The 19,879-nt window shown below is 36.3% G+C and overlaps 1 protein-coding gene across 7 annotated transcripts in view; it reads right to left on the reverse strand.

The window, feature by feature from the left end:
• LOC137401482 (serine/threonine-protein kinase mig-15-like) overlaps nt 1-19,879 on the reverse strand; it is an 86,486-nt gene that overhangs the window by 35,604 nt on the left and 31,003 nt on the right. For 4 of the 7 annotated variants that reach the window (XM_068087857.1, XM_068087856.1, XM_068087854.1 and 1 more), the window contains exons 7-16: nt 16,207-16,337; nt 14,487-14,541; nt 13,253-13,334; nt 12,422-12,588; nt 8,573-8,774; nt 7,816-7,854; nt 6,970-6,984; nt 6,399-6,505; nt 3,235-3,393; nt 1,473-1,493 (exon numbers count right to left, since the gene is read on the reverse strand). In XM_068087857.1, the coding sequence (XP_067943958.1) occupies nt 1,473-1,493; nt 3,235-3,393; nt 6,399-6,505; nt 6,970-6,984; nt 7,816-7,854; nt 8,573-8,774; nt 12,422-12,588; nt 13,253-13,334; nt 14,487-14,541; nt 16,207-16,337 (978 nt within the window). The remainder of the gene's footprint in view (nt 1-1,472; nt 1,494-3,234; nt 3,394-6,398; nt 6,506-6,969; nt 6,985-7,815; nt 7,855-8,572; nt 8,775-12,421; nt 12,589-13,252; nt 13,335-14,486; nt 14,542-16,206; nt 16,338-19,879) is intronic. The other 3 variants (XM_068087852.1, XM_068087853.1, XM_068087855.1) reach the window with 3 other exon arrangements.

The raw sequence follows: 19,879 nt of genomic DNA on the forward strand, positions 1-19,879 counted from the left end.
ACAACCAAAGTTCTTAGATATGTATTTTACTATTCCGCATATATTCATATACAGCAGACGCTCCTATAACATATACCTTATATAACATATACCTTATATAACATATACCTTATATAACATATACCTTATATAACATATACCTTATATAATAACATATACCTCCTATAACATATACCTTATATAATAACATATACCTCCTATAACATATACCTTATATAACATATACCTTATATAACATATACCTTATATAACATATACCTTATATAACATATACCCTATATAACGTAAAATCCAAATAACGTAAAAAATTTTATGTCAAGTTTTTGCTTCCTACTACGTAAAAAATTCCATGTAACGTGTCGAGTCGGGTAAAAAAAACGATTTGAATGTTAGTTTATTCTGCCGCACTTGGGGAAGAAAAAACACTGTGCGTTTAGCGTTATATCTATTATATATAATTTTCCTGACATTCTAGTTCCTTGTGATAGATCATTAAGTGTATCGATAAAAAGTCGAATAGGATAGCTGCGCAAATGTTCATAAGTAAAAAAAGCTATCAGTTGGTGCAGGTGTACCAGTCTTAATGTCACGAGTCGGAGTATCGTCAAAAATTATCTTAATCCTAGCCTTGAACCCTGGATATTAATAAACAACGAACAGGTAGAACTGCTTTCTATAGTAAAAATATTTTGTTGTTTTGCCTTATTGTAGATATACAAAATATTTATTATTAGCTTTACTTTGCAGGATAGACTTTGCTGTTTCGAAAAATAAGCAAATCGTTGTAAGCGAATGTCGAAAATGTGCCGTCCCTATCAACGTGTTGTAAATTTACAGCAATCATGGTCTATAAAACCAGTGAGATTGATCATAAAAAGGAGAAATGTTGTTGATGCAAACCAATAATTCTGCAGTTACCGTAAAGCCCACAAATTAAAAGTGTTAAGTAAAGTTTTTCCTTTTTGCATGGCCAAAGGGGTGAGTTTGGAAAGATCTTGGAACAGATTATGCAATTTACATGTATTTTACTGTTCTTATAAGGTAAATTCCCTATCACATAAACCTTACTGGAATGCATTATTTACGTTATAGGAGCGTCTACTGTAGTAGTTGCTTTGAAGAATCCATCATGCACATTTGCCGATGCCAAATAGCTAATGAACAAATGCCCAATTGGATGGAGCGTAAGGCAGGAGTCAAGAATGACATCTGCAGAATCCACACGCAATGTCATAAGACCATGCGAAAGTTCAAATCAAAGCATTTCTAGAACAATCTAGAATCCAACACAACTACTCTACATGCAAGAGGGAAAGCGGCAAACATTGTCAATTCATATGAAACCCGTTAACCATTGCCATTCAAATACTTTTAGCCCTAAATCTCGGCCTAAATAACTCTACGGCTTTAGATGTGCCACAACCGATGAACCCAGGTAACAAACATGTGGCAGCAGACAGCCCGGCACTTACTCTTTGATGAAGGTTTGTTGTCTACAATGTCAATTGAAAAGATGGACAGTTAGAATAACGAAAGTACAGTTTGGTACAAGACAAATAGAAAATGGAGCAGAACTTCCTAACAGTCAGAGGCAAATGGCCAGTATGCATTCATTAAAGATATATTTATAATATGGCAGCTTATTGAACCTCACATAGATTACTTCCCCTTGTATCACTAAACATTTCACTACTATGACAAAAACAAACATGAGCCAACGTCAGAATTTGTAAATAGATGACAACGATTGATAACATTTGCCAACTGTTGTACCAGAATACGACTTTTTGGCGCAGGTTACAAGTTTAGAATTGATCCATCTTTTGTTGCGAATCACGGTTCAACAAACTTCAAGTGAAAATGGAAAATTTTTTTGTACATAACGAGTACATTTAGTCTACAAACTACGACTACATAACGACTACAAATGTAGTTCACGAGACCCTTCAATCAAATCTTGGCAATGTGAACAAGAAACAAAAAGATGGGGCCTACGAGCAACTTTTAACGTATTTCGAGGATAAAGGTATTACATGTAGAGTTTTATGAGAATATTGTTTTTTACATTTTCTTGTGAGTACCGAACCTTTCGGACTATTAGCCGCTACTTTTTTCTGATGATTTGAGCCATGCGGCTTATATAAGGGTGCGGTTAATCTGTGGTTTTTTCTTGGACCGCTAGGGCGCATTAACCATAATCTACGGTCAGTGCACCTTAAGCGATGAAAGAAAATACAAAACAATGCCTCATGATACTGTTCCGCTAGGCACTAGGTTAAAAAGCGTCAGTTAATACGAAACAGCGCCGTTAGACACTGTTCCGTTTTAAACAGCAAGGTTGCTGCCGTGTTAAAAAGCACCATCCTCAGTTCTGCGGCCTATACAAAGGTGCGGCCTATGCATTGTTTTATTATCGTTTTTTGGAAAATAAAGCAGGTGCGGCTTATATAGGGGTGCGGTTAATAGTCCAAAAAGTACGGCATTATCGTTTTATTTATTTACTGTATATTAGCGTAAATAAGTTCTGCGGTGAAAAAATAACAGTGCTAAAAAGTCTAAGCCAAAAAATCCTAGAGCATTTTTGTAGAATGTTTGACTTTTGAAGAAAACAAATACAACATAAAAACAGAACAAAAATGAAGTATCAACCGTCATCAACATCTTAGTTATGGCCAGTTTACAAGTAATCGTTAAGTTTCTATACAGAGATAGTTTAGTGGCACTTGGGTGCGTCAGTGCAGCAGCGCTACGCTGAGTCGACAAGCAGATCATATTTCCATGAGCTATAGCAGAGTGACGGTTGTGCCGACACCTTATGTCAAGGTTGTGTTTTTAGGAGGTCAAGGACAAAACAAAACATGGATGATCAGAAGAAAGAACTGCTAGTTCTTATGCCGTTATTTGTTATGCCGTGACAACAATTAACGAACAGCTTTCGTCACTATTTTTCAGTTTCGTGTAAAACAGATAAATCAGAGAGTTTCAACAACAAAATTTCTGCATATTAAAAAATAGAAAAGCAAGACCTATGCGCGACACCGTTGGATGCTGAGGTCGTTTAAATGGTACAAAAATGAATGTTTCACTCTAAACAGTAACATTGAACGACGACAGAATGAGAGCGACTCGGCTGTCTCCACAATGGAGATGTGTCGCTACGCTATCGCTGTATGGAAAATTTGTGAATATCCTAGTTAATTGACATAGGAATCTGCAATAAAAGAAATGACATACCAACAGGGCGCCGTGGAGCGATAGCAAATGGAGTTTGACTAGGAGGAAGCCTTGGATCTGCAGGCCTGTGATGCCTGTCACCGTGGGGTGGCACAATATTCCTTCCAACAGGAGGTGTAGAAAGTGGCCTACTTGATTGCTCCGGTCTCCCTTGGACAACTGTAAGCAGTGTGAATATACTCTTTCTTTCTTAACACCACAAATGTTACGGTATTAGCGGAATATAACATCTGTGTAATAGGGATAGGAACAGACAACTACAGATGCGAATTATTAGGAATACTAGAGTACTCGTACACCCGTAATACTTACTAGAAATTCCACTGTCATACAGCCAACGACCAAAGTGATAATGGAAAAAAGAAAGGGTATTGTTGGTTGTTGAAAAAGTAGTTCTCAGCGGGAATTGACAGAGTATAGTGTAAATGAGACTTGTTTAAAATAGAAATTGAAATATTAATGTTCTAGAAATAGTTTGAAAAGCTTGGTTTAATACAGTAATAAATCACACCTAATCACACAAAAAATCACACCTAATCTACTACTATCTCAAACCTGCTTTACAACGATAAAACAAAAAATTAATTTAAGCTGTAGGCCTAACCTACTGTAATGTATGTATTTTAACAACAACGATAAGGAAATATGTTTATTATAACTCTGAAATACAAAAGTAGATGTAAAATGGCAAGCTACTGTGTGCTATACACAGTTTGAAAGTTGGTTGTGTTGAATGTAGAATGGTATTGATAGCGATCTTTAACAGAAAGCAAGTATGAGCATTCACGCGTCTGAAACTGCAGCAAAATAAAAAATGTTCTTGTCATAAAGGGGCGTTGTAGTTCCGCCCTAGCTTGTACATAAGTTGTAAAGAATTTTGGCTAACGTTTTAAATAATGAAACCTTTGGTGATTGGACAAAAAAAACATAGGCTGATAAACTGTGTACCACAATTTTGTACCCGTAATTCGGTCTACGTCTCAAACGGTCTACGTTTATTACAGAAACCTTCGAATAAATTTGATTACAAGTAAACAATGCCATAGACTGGTGAAATGAGCACGGTTTTTTTGTGAAATGCGCACCGCTAAATAGTTCTACTATCTGTCGCACGGCTTTATTGGCGTTTGGTAGGCCGGTCTCAACTTTATTAAACCAAGCTTTTCAAGCGTTTTGTGGCGATTTTCGTCCAAATTAATCTGTCCATTTGTGTATAATCCAATTAGATGGGTAAGTTTTAAGATAATGCCGACGGTTTACAAAGACTTGATAACATATTTAAATAGGCTTAAATGTGTTTTGTATCATTATTATACTTTAATGAATCTACAAAACGATGGTTAAATTTGTTGATGAGATTTACAAACAAGGGTTCGTCTCATTGTTGATGAATAATTTTCGTAAGTTGTGTGCGCATGCATTTATCATAAAAACTCTCAAACTTTGCTCCGCTCGTCTGGTCGTGGGAATATGAGAATATGCAATGGCAAACTTTCAAACAGTTAAAACACTATTTAACACGCCTACATTATCTGCTTACACGGAATCAGAAAGTAGTGCTTTTTATATGAATAAATATCATGATATCATGCTATCATGATATGATATCTATGAGTAACTAATTGCATTAACTCACTTACTTAAGACTATCTATTCTGTGCCTTTGCAAGTCATGTAGGTATGGAATTGCTTTAAATAATAAGCATATATTAAAGTAATAAACTATAATCATCATTTCTTTAATATGAGCATTAATTACTATCTTAACTGTGGAAATTCATGATTCTTGTTTAACCATTCTCATGGCTGATGTTACTGATCTAGTCAATCACTACGATTGACTAGCACAAAAAGGGGCGTTGCCTAAACGCTCCTTGTTGGCACCGGAAACGCTCATGTTGTTATCACTCTAGGGGAAGATAACTCTATGGAAATAACTACCTCCCAATCTTCAATGGCCACCCTCAAGATTAATACACGTTAAACAAATCTTCAGATAAAGAAGTGCAGTAATAATAATAAGATTATATCGCCGCATATTCGCATAAAAGTTTTTTGAAAAATCCGTTAATGAAACCATAGTGATTGTGATAACGCTGGAACATGTCAATCATCGTAGTTTGGAATTTGGAGTTGTGTACACGTTCAGTTATCGTGTGATAAGTGTTTCAATAGACATTGGCATTTTGTGGATTAACCTGAGTGCTGTGTTAAAAAAGATGAGGAATTCTACGCCAGAGGTCATAGCGGCGCACTCATGTTTTTCTGTTTCACTTTTTGCTTGACAGCACAGTTTCAAAATAGGATTGAATAAAGCATCGGAAAGATTTAACATGGAATAACTTGCGCAGCATTTTATTACGCATCCTTCGCAAGTGTCATTTCCATCTTCCACAAGCATAAAACATTCGATAAAAATTTAAGATTAACAAAACTCGCTTGATTTGTGAGTTTTGCCATTTCCAAATTGCGGATGCAAACTTGCCGACTACCAGCTTCTTGGAAACATACTGCAGTAAGAACACCCGGTTCTTGGAAACATACTGAAGTAAGAACACCAGCTTTTTGGAAACATACTGTAGTAAGAACACCCGCTTCTTGGAAACATACTGTAGTAAGAACACCAGTTTCTTGGAAACATACTGTAGTAAGAACACCCGCTTCTTGGAAACATACTGTAGTAAGAACACCAGCTTCTTGGAAACATACGGTAGTAAAAACACCACCTTCTTGGAAACATACTGTAGTACGAACACCAGCTTCTTGGAAACATACTGTAGTAAGAACACCAGCTTCTTGGAAACATACTGTGGTAAGAACACCAGCTTCTTGGAAACATACTGTAGTAAAAACACCACCTTCTTGGAAACATACTGTAGTACGAACACCAGCTTCTTGGAAACATACTGTAGTAAGAACACCAGCTTCTTGGAAACATACTGTGGTAAGAACACCAGCTTCTTGGAAACATACTGTAGTAAAATAACTTCAAACATTCACCAGTTTTTGAAACAAGTAATTTCAGGACAAAATGTAGAAATATCTTGGCTCTCCCAACAGATCTTCTGCCTGCTATAAAAGAGTTTCAAAGCTTTTTATCAGCTGGCCTAAGCTAGTTGCGTCACACAATTCCAGCCGCGCGATCATTTCATGGTTTTACTTACAGACTCGGTTAGCACCAGGAGGAGCCACCGTGATTTTAGTACCCGGGGTTGGTCTCGGCTGTACACCCTGGTGGTGAGAATTGGGTCGCTGCCTTTCCCTCTGGTCTCTGCAAGAATATGGAAATTACTTAGCCGAGTTGAGACTCCATCCTCCAGTATTGGAGCCAGTTAGAAGAAATAGAAAGCAACATATAATAATATTTCGGCCAGAAAGAAATATACCTAGCTGACAGGTCAAAACTCTAAAAACACAGTAAAGAGAAAGAGAGAAACAAAATATCGCATTATTATCATTATTACTATTATGTTATTATTAACACGCTAGAACTCTGAGAGACAGTCAGACTAGTTTAATGTCTTTCTCTACACCTCTAATCATCCAGTAATCATCCAGCAATCATCAATTAATCATACATTAATTATAGAGTAATTATGCCCAATGATAGAATTTCTTACTCCAATACTATCACCAGTGTTAAAATAGATCAGCTAAGAAACACAAAACAATAGATCTGAACACAAAACAAATAGCATTTGGCTATTGCGGAGCCTGTACAACTAGTGCATTTACCTGAGTGCTCTTATCCTGCCATGTAAATAAAAGGCATGTTGATACGACAAGGTATATTTTATCACAACCACAACCATGTGTTTCATGATATCATGCAATGAAATCAGTCGACCAGCTAACAGTAGAAATTGTCTTCTCCATGTAACAAATATCACACAGGAAAGGACAACTTTTAAAGTTTACACAATTGATTTTAGACTGAAGTCTTGGTAATTTCAGATAAAAAAAATTTAATGCAAAATAGTTTTTTGCACTTGAAAAATGTGAGCCGATTTTTAGATCAGCTAGAATGACACTTACATCATCTCATGTTATTCTCAATGTTTCAGAACATCTCAAGACATGTAACATAAAGCTTGCAACACAGAAGCATGCAACAAAAACTATAGCTAACAAGAAACAGTGTCAACCAAAGATCTTAACAGAAAGACAATCATAGAGAATAAAAGTAGGTGTAAATGTAAGCAGTGACTTTTCTTTTCAGTGACGGACTTCTCTTGAGTCATTGACAGCAGTCTTTTCACTGACTCAAGAGACACAGTGAAAAGACGAGTGTTGTTTGTACAACATTTGCTTTTGTTTGGGGTTTCCATTGGAATACAGAGCCATAAACCATATTAAACTTTTAGTAACTAGAAACCGGATATAAAATTAAAAGTGACACTATGTTGCTCATTAGTAACTGCTAAAGCTTCCTATAGATAAATGGATAAAAGTGACACGCTAGCAACGAATGCTGAGCATCAGATTGTGCAAAGGTAAAAAAAAGTGAAATACAAACGTAAAGGGTGTGGTGAATAGTAACAGGTATGCTAGCGGCATGCAATAGAGTGAGATATACGCTACCTGTGGTCACCGTTTCTCATCTTCGGTGGAGCCTGCCCGCTGTCAAGTTAAACATGAGATGACATGACTAGTCTCACCAAAATAATTATATTAGTTGGGTTAAACGTGAACTTACAAAATTTTAGTAGATACTATCAGTAAGTTTTGATTTTTCTATCATTTGCGATTGTTTTTTATGTTTGAGGTGATCTGACTGCCAGGATATTTCAAGATTAAAATCGACGAAACTTGATTGCGATTAAAACGCTCAGATTCAAGCGAAATAGCGATTATGATGTCTATTGTTGCACTTTTGCAAAGAGACCGACAGAATAGAGACGTGTAACGCTGCAATATCAATGTGACAGTTGATATCGATAACAAGAGAAACAGGCAGACGCACGACTATTAACGTCATTTTGGCACTTGGTTTTAATCTCATTCAATTGTTGTTGATTTCAATCTTGAAATATTCCGGCAGTCAGATCAACACAAACATCAAAAACCAATCACAAATTATAGAAGAATACCGATTCTTTCTAATGAAATCTATACTAAAACTACTAGAAATTTGTGTAAGTTCATCTCTAAATAACAACTCAATCACTCCATAGAATATGGTTCTGCAGCGTCAAAAATTATAAATCAAACATACAAAATATCACGTTATCACTTCTCCAGTCCTATTTTAGACAAATGAAACTGAATTAAACAAATTTGCGTTAGACCACAAACCAGAGCATGCATTGTTGAAGCTGAGAGCTAGTAGCCTACTAACCTGCGCTGCTGTTTCACCTCAGCCTGAGATTTTGGAGGTGGGTTGTTAGGCCTTCTGCCCTCTCCCTTCTGCAGCTGCTTGAAGTTGTCCCTCAGCGTATTGTCACCTTGGATTTGTATCATGGATTTTTGTTCAGGCTCTTCCTCCTCTCCACTGTCCTCTTCCTCTTCGAGGTTAAATGGCACCTCCTCCGGCTCTCCCGCTACAACCGACAACAAAACAGCTCCAATTTTATGACAAGGGAGGCCAAATAATCACACTGACTGTTTAAAGGGTCACTCACATCAAAGTTCAAAAGATTTTATTTATCAGAAGGTATTGATATCTTTATTTTATTTAAAATTTTGTTGAGATTTGAAATCTATCTGCCCGGATGCTTCAAGATTAAATCGACGCTCAAACGCTCAGCAGAAAAAGACGTACCCAGACCTCTCCAGAAATGACAACAATAGCCGTGCGTATTGTTAATAGGTCATGAATATACAAGTCTCCTCAGCGTCAGGTACTTTATGTTTACCCAGAGTTTAGAGGAAAAAACAATAGGAAAGATTTCAACCAACCTTTGAAACATCTATAGCACTGCATCTGAGGCTATATCAGAAATTCTATTCCAACTATCATGGGAAAATAAGCTCATGATTGTTAGAATTACTTGCTATTGCATTGGACTTGCGAGTAACACTGCGAGTTGAATGCAATAGTCGATGTCGTAACAGAGCGACAAGCAGGAAGTGTGACTACAGTAGTACATTGAGATACAAATATAATGTGTTCTATAACCACAGTTGTATGCCAAAAACAATTTACCTCAAAGCAAATTTTTCTAAATAAAATAATGTAATGTGTATTAATGCGTTCCAGCAATATGAAACCACCCAAAAATCCAATTAAATAACATATAATACAATGTATTAAAATTAGTAACGAAATAGTATATTAACCATAGCAACTATAGTTACCTACAGTAACTTTAGTGTATTTAATGGTTATGATCTGCAATAAATTGTAACAATACAATGTACTATGTGCAGTGCGTACCGTAGGGAGTTCTTACCTTTGAGACAGACTTATAACATAAACGTCGAATTTAGCTTACTAAACACATACTCGAAGCTGAGTTTTAGTTTGTATTTTACTAAACTAAACTTCAACTTTGTCATCATTGTCTATAGTTTCATCTCCTATCTGTTTCATCTTTCGTTTTCACTATAATTTATAACGAATAACGCTGAACTGAGAAAGATCGAACATTGTATCACTTTCATGCGTTGTGGGAGAGATTTCGGCAAATAGCATATCGGCATTTGCATTATTTCGACATATTCAGCACACCGATTACCAAATTTGAATTTCGAGAAAAATTTCCTATTCGTATCTCAAATTTTTCGTCGTATGTCAGAACAAAATTATTAAAAATTTTCATGTCTTATCTCAAAAAAATCGTATGTCGAGACAATTATATCTCATGGTACCACTGTGTTTACATCATTTTGGACAGGTCTTTATTTTCTGAGCATTTCAACTGCGACCAATTTCATCGATTTAATTCTTGAAACATCTTCGCAGTCAGATCACGTAAAACATTAAACAAAACCTCAAATGATACAAAATTATCATATGTTCTGAAAAAACTTGTAAAAGTTGACATGAGTGACCTTAAAAGCTTCAGAGATGACACTGGCCGTTGACACTGGCCGTTGACACTGGCCGTTGACACTGGCCGTTGACACTGGCCGTTGACACTGGCCGTTGACACTGGCCGTTGACACTGGCCGTTGACACTGGCCGTTGACACTGGCCGTTGACACTGGCCGTTGACACTGGCCGTTGACACTGGCCGTTGACACTGGCCGTTGACACTGGCCGTTGACACTGGCCGTTGACACTGGCCGTTGACACTGGCCGTTGACACTGGCCGTTGACACTGGCCGTTGACACTGGCCGTTGAAACTGGCCGTTGACACTGGCCGTTGACACTGGCCGATGACACTGGCCGATGACACTGGCCGTTGACACTGATCAACTAACGTCACTGCACAAGCAGCTAGGCAGACCACAGGCAGCGCATGTATTATTAGTGCTACATAGACCACCCAGGGATTATGACTAAGCACTAAATCTTGGGCAAGCAACAAAATTATTAAAACCATACGTATAGCGCTCCAAATTAATTATAGGACACGTTCAAACCATCTATAATAAAATTATCAATGTTAAAAATGCCGTAGGTTGTGGCTGGTCACAGTTCAGGTAGAATGACAGACAAGAATGTACATGCCAAAACATAATTTAACCCAAGTTTAAGCCAATAGGGCAATATGCAGTAATTACCTTCGTCTAAACATGTCCAAACATGTCTAAATACATGCATACTCATCTCATCCTAATTACCTAGCAGTGTTTTGGGCTAACGTCTACGCTCAGGCACCATAGGAAGGTGTATATACACAGACACAACTAATATAGCCAAATCTCTACTTATGTTCACATCTACATAAGAACTTCACAGACTATCATGTGTACTTACTACAGTCAAACATGGATAACTCGCCCACGGATAGCTCGAACACATGGTTAACTCGAACGGTTTCTTTGGTCCGTTCCCACGTAATGATAAATTGCTATAGATAACTTGAACTCAACAATGTTAACTCGAACTGTTTTTTGCCCAACGGCTACCGAAACAGTTGTTATCGCTTTAGAAAATCACTTTATTCCAAGCCATAGAGGTAAACCTCAACTTTTCGTAATTCATAAGCGTCGTTATTACCACCATCGGCAAAATATTTTTGTCAACGACTTTTCTAAAGGTTTGGTGAAATTTGATTTATACCAAACATCCGCTTAGCGATCGCCTTTCGGAAGCAAGGTAAAGTGAGGTAATCTTTGCATAAACTTCAAGAAAAATCGGCAAAATTGATCGTGGGTAAAACGCTCAAAAGAAAAAGATGTCTTTTCTTTTGAGCATTTCAACAACGATCAAGTTTTGCCAATGTCAATCTAAAAAACGTCCTGGCAATAACATCACCTCAAACAACGAACCAATCTCAAGTGATAGAAAAATCTCTATACTTTTTGATAAAAACATTTTAAACTTTACATTAGAAGCATTTAATTTGAAACAAGCCATTTGCACTTTTGATTTTTATTATAGTTTGTATATGTGCATGTATCTACTAATAAATAAGTAAATAAATACATGGACTTGTGACAGTGCTCTGATGCCGTGAACACTCTGATAACTTGAACACTTTCGCTCGGTCCCGTGAAGTTCGAGTTATCCATGTTTGACTGTACTTATGTTCACATCTACATAAGAACTTCACAGACTATCATGTGTACTTACTACAAATTTTTTACTCTAGACCCAGTGTAATTTCAACACAATACGTTCAGAGTTTCTCAAAACATTGCAATTTCGTAAATAAAAACGAAAATGAAATGCAAAAATTATAAAAATATATAAACTATGTTAGTTCAACTCTACCTCTCTACCGGTACTGACTATCTGAACATTTGCACTGACAAAGCATTTTTGCAAAAACCTTTTTATTTATTTTTTTTATCACTCCTTTCCTTTACATATAATTGAGATTTTATATTTAATTTTGCACTAATTTTTACATAATGCATTTATTTGAATGTTTCATGTGATTACCTACAGTATGTGTATATCGTCAAGTTTATTGGCCTTACAACAAACTAAACCAATCAGTTTATTGATATGGTGACTTATATGAATATATGTCCCAACTAATACCAGTTTCAACAAGTCCTGAAAAGAATATGTTCTCTATCTAGACGTTTGACTATCATTTACTAGCAACCAATGAAAATGAAAACCCTTACGTTTGCGTTTCCTGTGTCGGTCAATATGGTCCTTGAGTTGATTGCGTATTGTCTTCTCGTGCGGCTGCTCACGGATGAAGCCATGCTTGAGTAAGGCCTCCGTGTTCGGCCGTTGTGTGTAGTCTTTGAGCATGCACTGCTGTACAAATTGCTGAAATCTCGCTGACCTAGAGATAATGATGAGTGAGGCATGAGTATAGGCTATGAGTGAGGCATGAATATCATAGCAACAGTTGTTGGCATAGATAAATGCACTCTCACACCTTCAACTCAAAAGTATGGATTTGAGATCACAAAAAGGTTTCTTATTTTAGAAAGATACGTGATAAGAAAACTCTAAACAAGCACATGGACTTAGCTATGTCGTAGGTGAATTATAGGCATATAATAACATGGGCTAGATACTGATTTACAAGCAATACATTTTCTTGATAGATTTTTTGTCATTTTTTCCCAATCATCGTCTAATGCAAACAGTAAGGTGGCAGTTGAACCGATTGTGACAAAGCTTCATAGAATATATAATTTACCTACTAGAACTGAAACAACCACCATCATACAGAAAACAAACTTGAGTTTCAGCCTAATCCTGTCAAAGTTGTCCTGTTAAAGTTCTAATCCTGCACTGAACCAAAGGTGAAGTTGTCTGACACTATGCGGTATGAGCTAGTCAAAATTTCTAACAGGAAACACAGCGACTCACAGGAACCCCAACCAGCTGGATTTTGTATCGGAAATAGAGTGAGTCACTGGAGACTTCCTGATCAACCGACTATAAACTCGGTCCTTAATCCTCAATTTATCATAACAAAAAAATTAAAAAATGCTCACCATTTGCGAGACTGTCTCAAACTGGGTGGAGGGTTCCTTGGTATAAGAAATAATGCTCTCATTGGATGCATGTCACACAACGCTGCAACAAGTACAAACATATAATTGACAATGAATCACTATGTTTCCACGGTGCGCAGTACTGCGAAGCAGCCCCCTCCGAAGTCGAAGGGATTGTACGTTTCCATGCTGCGCAGTGGTTTTCAGCAAATTAGCCAGAAAAGAGAAATTGTATAAATCGAATCGCTGGATGGATACATGGAATCGATCATGGATACCGAACGTCAGAAAAGGTCTTCTTATGATTTTGTCATCATTATACTTTTATTTACAATACACATTCACAATGTTTTACAAACTTGAACACAATTTTTACAAATAATATATTTTTACTAAATATTTATATCAGTAATAGATTATTGAAATGTTACTTTAGGGTTTGCCACCTATTTTTCGAAAAGTGTTGGTATCGATAACAAAGTCCAGGAAAGTAATCACTTCATCATTTTCGTAGGAGCAGACCATAATTAAATTTAAGTGAAAAAATATTGGAAGAATAGCAAAAACAAAGATAAGCAGGATAACTTTTGTACTAGTCTATGGTGCTCGAAGAATCTGTTTGCACGGCATGAGAGCTATGCGCAGCCACTGCGCAATTGCCGTTTCCTTGCTGCGAATTTGCACTGGCTTCGCACTGACCAGTGCGCAGTGATTTCAGTGCGAAAACGCCGTTTCCATGATTTGGAGAGGTCACAACTCCGAAGCACTGCGCATCATGGAAACATAGTGGATGACGACGGATGAAAAAGTAACTTTATGGACTTCGTCGCCGGCAACGTAAATCATCATCTCAAATATTGCCGAAGCATATGGCATGTACTATAATGTGTGTACCATAATGCATACTCATGACATGTGACACCTATACAACATCTACTGTAAGGAGCGCTATGTAAGATGCACAATATATGCCATCACTGGAGGTTGTACTTGAAACAAGGTGAAGTAGATCTTCCTCCAAATCCTTATGCAAATAAATAAAAACATGCTCAAGCAAATCAATAACTAAAAAGCGATATAAAAAAGTAGATATAGAAAAGATTGTGCAAACCACTAAAAAAATCATTCAAAATGTCAAATTGAGCATGATGAAAAGTAGACAATCCAAGGATAATCCACAGTGTAGTCAGTTATCACAGAGGCGTCGAAAAGAAATGAGAAGGCAACTACTTACGTGGTTTTCCTTCAGCCATTTCGAGGCAAGTTATTCCCAAAGACCAGAGATCACTCTATAATGAATCAAAGGTTATGAATTGCAAAGGTTATCAAACTAGTCTACTAGGATACAGTGACAGTAAAAAACTTTGACTTCTACACCGATTATAACACAAATTATTCAGTAGAATATTCATGGAGGTTATTCAGCATAGTTTCTCAACAGAAGTCATGGCAGACAGGAATGGCTTGTCATGGAAACCAGAGTAGACAGGTGAGAACAACTTAGGCAATAGATATTCAGGAAACGAAAGGTAAAGCATCCAACCCAGAATGTTATACTACTGATCCAGAGCAGCCATCGCGGTTGACCACCAAGTGACCTCGGCCTATTGCAACTCTGATGGTATAAGAACATGATTTTGTATAAACAACACTCTAACACCTAACCTAATGATCATGGTCTCACGGTGCTAAGTACCAGCAAACTAGCCCTATGTACCACTAAGGCTCAAATAAACTGGGGGCAGATGTGTTGTGAAACAATAGTGCTAGCATCAGGCTTGCAACCACCGTACTGCACAGCACACTAGAGGCATCAAATGCAGACGTAATTTTCTGTCAACTTTTAGTATAACACTTACGTGATGATAAATCTCACAATATTTTGGTATTCATTTTGAATAATTCTATTTTTTCAAGTTTTTTTAAAGGGCATAATATTATTGGACTAAGCGTGTATTATAACTACTTTCTTGTAGATTATTTAACTTCATCATTTTGGAGTTTAATATTGTGCATACACGTCTCCTGATACTAGAGTATTAACAACTTACTATCAACTGTGAAAGTATTTAGAATACCACAATTCCTTTTTAATCTAATAACTCTTTGAAGCTCCAAGATTGTAGAAAAAACAGGAGAAACAAAAATCAGATCAAATAAATAGTTCTTATTTCATAATCTATCAAAAAAGTGATGTTTATATCTGAAGGCGCATAGTGGTTTATGTACACCGAGCCTGATAGAGTGTATATTTGTTAGGAATAGAAAAATAAACAGGTCTAGTGTAAAGCTCTTGTTGCTAAGAAGAAGCTTTCTAGTTTTGTTTATTTCTAATCCTGCATTAATAAGAACTTCAGTCAGTGTGTCACTAGAAACTAACATTCTGTCGGCAGCCATTTTTCATTTCTCAGTCGGTTTTAAACACCCTCAACAATTTCTCACCAATCGGAACATATCTTACTTCGGAATTATCCTGAAAATGTATCAAATGCAAAGTAGCAAAAATTTCGTAATCATTCCTAAACTGAAAGTGGGAAAAACAAAGCAAAACTATGCAAATTAGTTTTCTCGGAAGTAGGAGCTGGTGAGAGAACAACTCCACTAATCATCTCAAGCCTCGCTGACAATGAGGCAACCAATGAGAATAAAGCAGCAAGCAAAATATCAATCATTCCTAACACGCTTGTGGATATCACAAGCATTAGTCGCAGTTTCAACTTGAATCTTGAAAATTCACCAGAGAATTTGCTCATTATTTCTTCTGTGTTCCGGCCTTTCGCAGGATCCAGAAACTGCACAATATCCTAATTTTTTGTTAAAACTGTGAACCAACAAAAAGTAACAAAACATGTTTGGATATTTTAAATTACCAACAAGAATATCCAGCCAAATAAGTGAATATCTGTAACGGCAGTCATTTTTGCCACAAGCGTGGCAACCGGCTAAACGCATACCTTGTTGTCATACGTTGCATCAGGATTCTCATCACAAGCAATAACCTCTGGAGCCATCCAATAAGGTGTTCCGATGAAGGTGTTACGCCTGCCTACTGTACGATCTAGTTGGGCGCTCACTCCAAAGTCGACTAGATGAGCAAGAAAAGAACTAGAACTTATTACCATGCCAAGCAAGACTGACAGACAGTGCCACAAACGTAGTACTAGGAGTGATAGCATTAAAGAGAGGCGTGCAGGCAAAAATGTTACCGACGTTCAGCAGCAAAATTCTCTTCATACTTGGATTTATGGTAAAACAAATCATAGATCTGGTTCCATTGGTCTGCACTTTTCGCAATGGTTTGTTCCAATGCAGATTACTACAGTTGCTAACTATGCAGCATTGTATATGTGCGTAGGTCATATTTCACTGTACAATATGCAGGGTTGGCTTGGTTTAAACCCAGTGGTTTAAACCAGCCCAAGTTTTTTCGGTTTTTTCATTATTTTTTGTGAAAAACATAGTATTTTAAGCTCCTAGTGGTCCATGCGCGGTAGAAATGCAATTATATGTAATTATCGGCTGTGGAAGTTTATTTAGTACACAGTAGTAAATTGATGGCAGAGCTCAAGTTGAAACTACATGAAATCTTAGCACAACAATGAATTAGTAAATTTCATTTTCAATTGCTTTCATCAAGTGATATAATGATCTCTTTACTGATGAAATATAAAATCGATGTGAAATATACTAATTCAATCATCGTCTCTAATAATGATTGAATACTTTCTTAAGTCTGGCCAGTGAGAAAGGATTACTTATAATTAGAAATTAAAACAAAATCCTTTTGGGCAAAAGCTTTACGTTTGCAAACTAATATTTCATTTATTGGGCACAAGCCAAAGTCGTTGGATTGTTAGAATTTAATTTATCAAGTTTGTTGTGTTTTGAAAAGTTTTGAAAGGCAAAGGTTTTAAGGCAAAACGTAATAGGTGTGCTGTCATAACGCGAGGTCACGCAGATAGGCTTAAAGCTCACGTAGCAAAATGTCAAACTGAAAACACCAATTTAGACAGTGATGCTAATATTCAGGTGATAGAAGTTGAGTCATCTGCCACTGCTCCAAACACTAGCAATGCATCTGCATTATACTCTGCTCTACACTACCACACGACTAATCACTGGGATTAAAGTTTCTACTTATACATAGAGCTGCATGTAAAATATTCACTTTATGTGATAAGATTTCTGCTCTGTATTTCATAAATCATGTTTGATTTAAGACTCATTCTGAAATTCCATATGTTTTCTCTTTTTTTCCCATAACAACTCCCACAGTACCATCTTTAGCAGATGATTCCACATATGTATGTTCAATACTCAATCATGCAGCTATAGTAAGTGATGTTAATTAGACTTAAAATTGCAAAAACCTTGGTAAAATTATAAAAAAACCATAAAAACCGGTTTAAAACATAAAAACTGGTTTAAACTAAAAAACCTGGTTTTTTCAGTTTTTTCGTAAAAACCGTGGTTTTTTTTCTAACCCTGACAATATGTCATACCATACAACATGTCATACCGTACAATGTGCAGTAGACGTTCCTATAACTTGGAACCTTTTATGTTGTAGGGGCTTCTACTGTGTACATGGTAACTGAAAATTTGAAAAACGCTGTTTTCATGTATGAGGGCCGTTGGAAATGTGATATTTTTCATTTAAAATTTTTGGTTATATTTGATGACTAGAGCTATTGTATTAGCAATATAATATTGCTCGTATTGACAGCGGTACGCGATAGACTCAAGTCTTCAAAATGAGTTTCTGAATAATGAGGTGAAAGGAACACGCAGCCATAATTATACTATTGATAAGATGAAAAATTTTAGGCTATTTTAAAGAAACTTTCCAAAAGGCTTGGACAACAGATAACAATATAACAATGCAATGAGCAGAGAATTTGTTAGCTTGACGAGTAATTATTAGGCTACATAACTATAACAGCAAAACCTCGCATTTGTCACACGCGGAAGTACATAATGAAATTGCTCTCCATTGGAATAAAACCGCCTTTCCCGTAGCCGCTTTTGAAAAATTCGGAAACTGTTGCTATCACACCTACTATATATGTTTACACCTACTATGAATGTTTACACCTACTATAAATGTTTACACCTACAGTACTATTAAATGTTTACACCTACTATGAATGTTTACAACTACTATAAATGTTTTCACCTACTATAAATGTTTACACCTACTATAAATGTTTACACCTACTATGAATGTTTACACCTACTATAAATGTTTACACCTACAGTACTATTAAATGTTTACATCGAGGTAGAATACACCACCACGTATTTGAAAAACATACTTGTAGACCAACATTGATTTTTTAAGGAATTCTACAGGTATGTGTGTCGAGGGAAAGAAGAACTAGAGCCTAGATAAGGTGAGTCGTGTTATGACATAATAATAATAATAATAATAATGATGCATGAGCAGGGAAGGGCACAAGCTCTCTAATCGTATGCTCGATGGCAGGATGAACAGATGCTGTGAATATATTGATCGTCAGAGAATGTTTACCAACCGGGAGCAATGGCCTAGGATAGCAGAAAATGCTCTGGAGAAGGAGACAGCGATACTTGGCCATTACAAACATGTGGCTCTATCGTAATTTATCATATTCTACTTACAATGCCTTAATGATGAACTTACCTAAAATTAGTAGATTTTATTAGAAAGTATCGATATTTTTCTATCAATTGTGATTGTTTTTGATGTTTAAGGTGATCTAACTGGTAGGATGTTTTAGATTAAAGTTGACAAAACTTGATCGCTTTTAAAACGCCCAGATTCAAGCGAAAGTGTGATTATGATGTCTATTGTTGGACTTCGGCAAAGAGAACTACAGAATAGACACGCTCAACGCTGTAACTTGAACGCAATAGCCGATATCAATAATGAAAATTATTAACATGTTGGCATGTAATTTTGTAATGATTTTAATCTTAAAACATCCTGGTAGTAAGATCACCTCAGACATCAAAAAACGATCGCAAATGACAAAAATACTGATATTTTCTGATAAAATCTACTAAAATTTTGTGTAAGTTCATCTCTTGCTTTCCCAGGTTTGATGTAAAATTTGGGATACTAGTTAACTTTAAACCTAAACTCATTTTCAACAAACAACTTTCGATGTTACACAAAACAGGGCAGCTTCGCGAAAAATGTGAATCGGCTAGTGAAACTTTTAAAACGTTAAATAATAATAAAAAATAAAGAACATGTAAGCAAAGCTAGTTTGAACTCTACCAAGTCTAAGAAGTGGAGGCACCTAGTTTTATAATCACCTCTACCTACAAACTTGAGTCTATTCCTCAGCATTCGTGTCTCTAGCGATATCGAAGACGGTCTCGTATCTCTACAAGGTATCGCTAACATTTTTTATATTGGCAAGTATTTCTTTAATATTTTTTCTAAATATAATTCAACGATGCACATTTGATTTTAAATTTAGTTTTATGCATATTTAATGTTATATGTAGCCGATGTCTGAAGTATTGATGTGGGTTTGTAGTCTATTGTGGAATTAATTAGCAAATCACAGTGTACAGCCAAACGTCGAAACAGTCCTATGTTAGAGTAAATATTCTTATAGAAATACACTATAGTTCTTT

This window comes from Watersipora subatra, chromosome 8 (assembly GCF_963576615.1).
Source record: "Watersipora subatra chromosome 8, tzWatSuba1.1, whole genome shotgun sequence".
In the NCBI taxonomy this organism is placed as follows: Eukaryota; Metazoa; Bryozoa; class Gymnolaemata; order Cheilostomatida; family Watersiporidae; genus Watersipora; species Watersipora subatra.